The sequence below is a fragment of the Felis catus genome, chromosome E1 (genome assembly GCF_018350175.1).
Source record: "Felis catus isolate Fca126 chromosome E1, F.catus_Fca126_mat1.0, whole genome shotgun sequence".
Taxonomy (NCBI): Eukaryota; Metazoa; Chordata; class Mammalia; order Carnivora; family Felidae; genus Felis; species Felis catus.
The window spans coordinates 39,955,728-39,962,532 of record NC_058381.1 but is presented as its reverse complement, the minus strand read 5'-3'; the positions used below and the strand labels follow the sequence as shown (position 1 = coordinate 39,962,532).

General features: G+C 46.6%; 1 protein-coding gene across 1 annotated transcript; it reads left to right on the top strand.

Moving 5' to 3' along the window:
- LOC123381902 (keratin-associated protein 4-2-like) lies at window positions 1-835 on the top strand. The gene has a single exon (XM_045044464.1). It carries the CDS (start codon window positions 72-74, stop codon window positions 666-668), a length of 597 nt encoding a protein of 198 aa, XP_044900399.1. The 5' UTR covers window positions 1-71; the 3' UTR covers window positions 669-835.
- Window positions 836-6,805: the final 5,970 nt, after the last annotated feature.

Genomic DNA, 6,805 nt, shown 5'->3' with positions numbered 1-6,805 from the left:
GCACGAGGAGACATCAGACTCAAGCCCCTACTCTCCTGGAAACCATCCCAGAACCTCCACCCTCTGACACCATGGTCAACTCGTGTTGTGGCTCCGTCTGCTCTGACCAGGGCTGTGGCCAGGAGACTTGTTGCCGCCCCAGCTGCTGCCAGACCACCTGCTGCAGGACCACCTGCTGTCGCCCCAGCTGCTGTGGCTCCAGCTGCTGCCGCCCCTGCTGTGGGGGTTCCAGCTGCTGTGGCTCCAGCTGCTGCCAGCCTTGCTGCCGCCCCACCTGCTGCCAGACCACCTGCTGCAGGACCACTTGCTGCCGCCCCAGCTGCTGTGGTTCCAGCTGCTGCAGGCCCAGCTGCTGCATCTCTAGCTGCTGCCGGCCCTGCTGTGGGGGTTCCAGCTGCTGTGGCTCCAGCTGCTGCCAGCCCTGCTGCCGCCCCACCTGCTGCCAGACCACCTGCTGCCGGACCACCTGCTGCCGCCCCACCTGCTGTGTGTCCAGCTGCTGCCGCCCCTGCTGTGGGGGTTCCAGCGGCTGTGGCTCGAATTGCTGTGGCTCCAGCTGCTGCCAGCCTTGCTGCCGCCCCACCTGCTGCCAGACCACCTGCTGCCGGACCACCTGCTGCCGCCCCACCTGCTGTGTGTCCAGCTGCTGCCGCCCCAGCTGTTGCTAGACCCCCTGCCACCACCCACCAACCTGCTCTAGTGGCTCTTGCTGCTGCTGAGTGCCCTGACCTGCACCCTGCTGTTTTCGTCAGCCAACCTCCTTCATGTCGTCCAACTGGGAGCTGAATCATGTGAGGCCAACTGTAAAACCTCAGTTCCCAGTGATTTTTCAATGGTTGGCCTTGGAATATACCTCCCTACCGCCCACTCCCTCCTCACCTCCTTGTTACTAACTCCACCGCAAATCACTACAAAGATTGTATTATCTGATATAGGTTAACGTGCCACTCTGATTGATGTATCAGCTACTGCCAGATTTTCTGATATGGAGATGTTTCTGTACGTCAAATAAATCTTGATTTTCCAGGCATAAATATAAGAAATCGTGTCTCATTCTTTTTCCTTCTTCAATGGTCACCCTTAGCTGTCAGGTCTTCTACTATTCTCTGCACAACGAGCAGGTCATAGCAGGCGATTTCAGGACTTTCACTTCTATCACCTCGGCGCTTCCCACGCTAACAGTTTAGGACGGTGCCTTGCAGCAAGCACCTGGAACTCTCTGTGGAGGGCTCGGTCTACGTGAAGGAACGTTTATCACAGGACAGAGCAGGGAAGGCAAGTGCCTGGGAGAAGCGTTTGAAAGGTGGCCAGTAGTTGGTGGATAAGTGCTCTAGCCTCTTTCCCCTTGAGTGGGCGTGTGAGACCAGAGGGCCTCAGTAGCACTGAACGAACCCCCGATGCCCACAGGACTCACCTGCTCTTGAAATCAACCTGGATTGGTTTCCACCCTTCCCTGGATCACTTCACAGTATCCCTAGAGCACTACTTGGGACCACCTCCCGGACAATCTACTTGGTCTCAAGCCTCTGTTTTGAGCTCCGACCCTGAGGTCGACCTGACACCAGGGTTCCTAGTCTCAGTAACAGTGCCTTCAAACATTTCCCTATGATATGAACGGTCACTGGGTGACACTGTGGGCTCTCGACCTCATTCTCCGCTGAACCACTGAATCTTTTCATAGGATGTTGTTTCTTCTCACAGTTTGTGCACACTTGGTTTTAGACTTCCTGTGTCCAATTCTTGGAAGATCATATATCCCAAAGGACTGCCGACACTCCCACCAATAAAACAGCTCACCATGTTAGGAAGTGTCTCTCTCAAGGAGGCTATGCTTGAGACGGACCACACCAAAATGTGATTCTCACGTTGCATTCAAAATACCAGAGCCTACAACGGGTATTCCTGCATAAGTACTGCATGAGGAAGGAGGTGCTCTCAGGAGACCCAGTGCAAAGCGGAGTCAGCACAGGGTAGTAAAAGAAGCTAAGACAAAGGGTGCTTTCGGTTCAACTCCGCCCCCGTATTCTGACCCACACATGAGGGGTGTGTACTGGGCCACAGGCTTGCTCATCTTAGTGGAAAAAGCGCCTGGGCCTTTGTGCTCCTACGTCAACATCCTTTGGTGAGTGGAAAGGATGGAGAGCAAGAACTCCAGGTGTCCCCCACCCCAGAGCCTGAGACAGTTACCTGCAGATAGTGCGTGATCAGTGTGAACCACGCGTAGCCCACACTCAACTACCTTGTGGGTGAGGGCATGTATGGCAAAGAGAAACAGAATGGGATATCGTATACCTACTCCTGGTTCTGCCCATATCTATGCATTTCTCTCAGTAACCTTGCTCCAGGTCGTTTGCCACAGTTTCTATAAAAACCTAGAAGATGAGAGTTAATGGGCAGCTTCTGCGCTCCTTTAGCTGACTTGCCTGGTATAGTGACCATGGTCTCCCTTCCTGAGAGTTCTGAACCCATGGTTCCTGTGTCCTCTTCAGACTACAACTACTTGTCCATCTGCAGTGAATGTCAGGAATAGGAATACCACGAATGTCCCTGTAGATCACCTAAACATGTAATATGCTAAACATATTCCTTGTGGCTCCCATAGCTCCTATGTGTAGGCACTAGAAGTCCAAAAGGATAAGGTGGCAGCCGGAGGTTAATGCCACACAGAACTTTACCATGTCCCTTCCAGGTAGCTTTCCTGTCTTAGAGCCGAGACCTCTAGATGTTCACAGGCTACGATTATGGTAGAAGGTGGCATAAATTCTCCCCAGTGGATCACTGGGGTGAAGGTAGTGAGGAACCTTCTCCTTCAACTCTGACATTAGATCAAGGTGTTTAAATAGGAACCATGAACGATTGTACGTATCCAGTAGTGAGTTCAGCTCAGATCTCATCCGACAGCCTGCAAACACATGAGTATTCCTGTTTCTGCTGAACCAATGGCCATAGATTCCTTGAGTAAGGATGAAAGAAATTCTATGATATATACTTGTGCAGCCCTTCATCCTAGACGACTGGCCTCTTCATTTCTAGGTTAATGGTTTCTAGGTCTACTTAATAGCCTGACTCTGCAAACTCTGCCAGGGATCATGACTTTCCATTGGTTCATGGTCTCAGCCTTTGTTCTTTTATTCTTGTTCCTTTAAATGCACGCACACACCTATACTCTCTCTCTCTCTCTCTCTCTCTCTCTCTCTCTCTCTCTCTCTCTCTCTCTCCTATTAAGGTGTATCTGAGTTGGCTGCCTATATCCTATATGAGGGACATCATGCTTTATTATCCATATTGATAGATCCCTGAGGGTCACATATCATTCTGCCCCCTTTGTCATTCCAACCTTGTTGGCAATCACATAATGATACCCACACTACTTCCTACAATTAAGTCCTGCACATGACTCAGTCATTCAGAGCTATGACCATCCCCATTCTTCCTAGGGAGCACAGTTTGGTCACAGTATTCCCTACCACAACCTCCAACTTTAGACAATAGGCACTCCTCTCCCAAGATGCTGCTGACACCGGTACTTGATGAGTCCCTAATAGTGTGGTAAAGAGAGTGCCCCAGACCCTCCCAGGGAATGGCTACGTGGGCTTTGTGACCTTATGGCTATATCCATTTTAGCATTTCTATTTCTTGGCACCTTTCGATGCCTCCCTTCTCACCTGTGTGTGCCGTGGTCCTAGATAAATCTATACTGGTTACCTACTGTTATGTAACATTACCCCCAAATTTAGCAGCTTATAGTGACATTTATTTTCTCTACTTCTGTGGATCCAAATCCAGGTATGGCCCACCCAGACTCTCCATTTCATAGGGTTTCACATGGCTGCACTCAAGGTGCTGGCTAGCACTGGGGTCTCATCTGAGGTCTCGCCTGGGGAAGACTCTACTTCCAACTACATTTATGCGGCAGGGTTCAGATCCTTTAGGGCCACAGGTGGGAGGCCCTCGCTTCCTTGCTGGTTGTTGAATGGAGACTATGCTCAGTTCTTTGCTGCAAGGATCTCTCACATAGGACCTGGCTTCATCAAAGCCAGTGAGAGACAGAAAGAGTCGGCATTAAGATGAAAGTCACAATCCTTTGTAACTCAATCACTTGATGTTGTCATATCCTGTTGATAGGCAGTTTACTTGAGGGGTGGGAATTACATGAGACCATGAACTCCAAGAGGTGGAAAACATTGGACCTTCTTGGAAGCTACCTACCCAAACTCTTCCATAACATTGAGTAAAAAAGTTACACTTACAGTGAGATTTCATTCCTATAAAAATTCAGAAAGATGCGAAATAAAACTGTATCATATAGGGATGCCTACATAGGTAATGAAACTGCAAGAAAAATAAATGAAAAGATTACTTGAAAAATCAGCATAATAATCATCTGGAGGGTGGAAAAGTGTTCGTGGTCAAGAAAGGGCATAGAAGAGCCTTCTTAGTAGTAACAAGGTTCTATTTCTTGACTCCAGGTTTTGATACGTGGATGTTTGCTCTATAACTATTTTTTTAATGTTTACTTATTTTTGAGGGAGCGAGAGAGAGACAGGGCACGAGCGGGGGAGGGGCCGGAGAGGGAGACACAGAATCGGATGCAGGCTCCAGGCTCTGAGCTGTCAGCACAGAGGCCGACATGGGGCTCGAACCCACAGAAAGCGAGATCATGACCTGAGCTGAAGCTGGACGCTCAACCAACTGAGCCACCCAGGCGCCCCTATAACTATTTTTTATCACGTACATGTACTTTGTATGCTTTACACCGTATGTGCATTTTTTTTCATTGTAAAAATGCAATATTAGGGTGTTGTTAGTCAAATGAATGCTTCCATGGCGTCTTCGCAAGAAAAAGAATTCATATGTTAATATGTGAGCTGGCTCCTCCGTGGAAAAATACAATATACAACAGTTGTTTTTTCTAATAGGATTTGAGAAGTGGTAAGCTTTCTTCTATTTCTCATTTTTCATGGTAAGATCCACTGACATTTACCAGTGGGTAAGAGATTTAGAAAGGCTTAGAAAGAGATTGCATTTGCCAGTGGGTCACAGATGGGCTCTTTTTTAAAAAACAATTTTTATTTAATTTATTTTTTTTTATTTACATCCAAGTTAGTTAGCAGATAGTGTAACAGTGATTTCAGGAGTAGATTCCTTAATGTCCCTTACCCATTTAGCCCATCCCCCCTCCCTCAACCCCTCCAGTAACCCTCTCTGTGTTCTCCATATTTATGAGTCTCTTATGTTTTTGTCCCCCTCCCTGTTTTTATATTTTTCTTCCCTTCCCTTATGTTCATCTGGTTTGTATCTTAAAGTCCTCATATGAGTGAAGTCATGTAATATTTGTCTTTCTCTGACTTGCTAGTTCTGCTTAGCATAATATCCTCTAGTTCCATCCACATAGTTGCAAATGGCAAGATTCCATTCTTTTTGATTGCCGAGTAATACTCCATTGTGGATGTGTGTGTGTGTATATATATGTACACACACACACACACACACACACACACACACACACATATACATATATACAAACGTTAGGGTGCATACGTCCCTTCGAAACAGCCCACCTGTATCCCTTGGGTAAATACCTAGTAGTGCAATTGCTGGGTCGTGGGGTAGTTCTACTTTTAATTTGTTGAGGAACCTCCATACTGGTTTCCAGAGTGGCTGCACCAGTTTGCATTCCCACCAGCAGTGCAAAAGAGATCCTCTTTCTCCACATCCTCGCCAACATCTGTTTATAGCTGAGTCGTTAATGTTAGCCGTTCTGATAGGTGTGAGGTGGTATCTCATGGTGGCTTTGATTTGTATTTCCCAGATGTCTCCTTTGGAGAAGTGTCTGTTCATGCCTTTTGCCCATGTCTTCACTGGATTATTTGTTTTGGGGGTGTTGAGTTTGATAACTTCTTTAGAGATTTTGGATACTAACCCTTTATCTGATATGTCATTTGCAAATATCTTCTCCCATTCCGTGCGTTGCCTGTTAGTTTTGCTGATTGTTTTCTTTGCTGTGCAGAAACTTTTATTTTGATGAGGTCCCAGTAGTTCATTTTTGCTTTTGTCTCCCTTGCCTCCAGAGACATGCTGAGTAAGAAGCTGCTGTGGCCAAGGTCAAAGAGGTTTTTGCCTGCTTTCTCTTTGGGGATTTTGATGGCTTCCTGTCTTACATTCAGGCCTTTCATCCATTTTGAGTTTATTGTTGTGGATGGTGTAAGAAAGTGGTCCAGGTTCGTTTTTCTGCATGTCGCTGCCCAGTTTTCTCAGCACCACTTGCTGAAGAGACTGTCTTTATTCCATTGGATATTCTTTCCTGCTTTGTCAAAGATTAGTTGGTCATAAGTTTGTGGATCCCTTTCTGGGTTCTCTATTGTGCTTCACTGACCTGAGTGTCTGTTTTTGTGCCATACTGTCTTGATGATTACAGCTATGTAATACAGCTTGATGTCCAGAATTGTGATGTCTCCTGCATTGGGTTTCTTCTTCAAGAATGCTTTGGCTATTCGGGGTCTTTTCTGGTTCTACACAAATTTTAGGATTGTTTGTTCTACCTCTGTGAAGAACGCTGGTGTTATTTTGATAGGGATTGCATTGAATATGTAGGTTGCTTTCGGTAGTATTGACCTTTTAACAATATTTGTTCTTCCTATCCAGGAGCATGGAATATTTTTCCTTTTTGGGGTTTGTCTTCTCCAATTTCTTTCATAAGCTTTCTATAGTTTTCAGTGTATAGATTTTTCACTTCTTTGGTTAGATTTATTCCTGGGTATCTTATGGTTTTGCGTGCAGTTGTAAACAGGATCGATTCATTGAC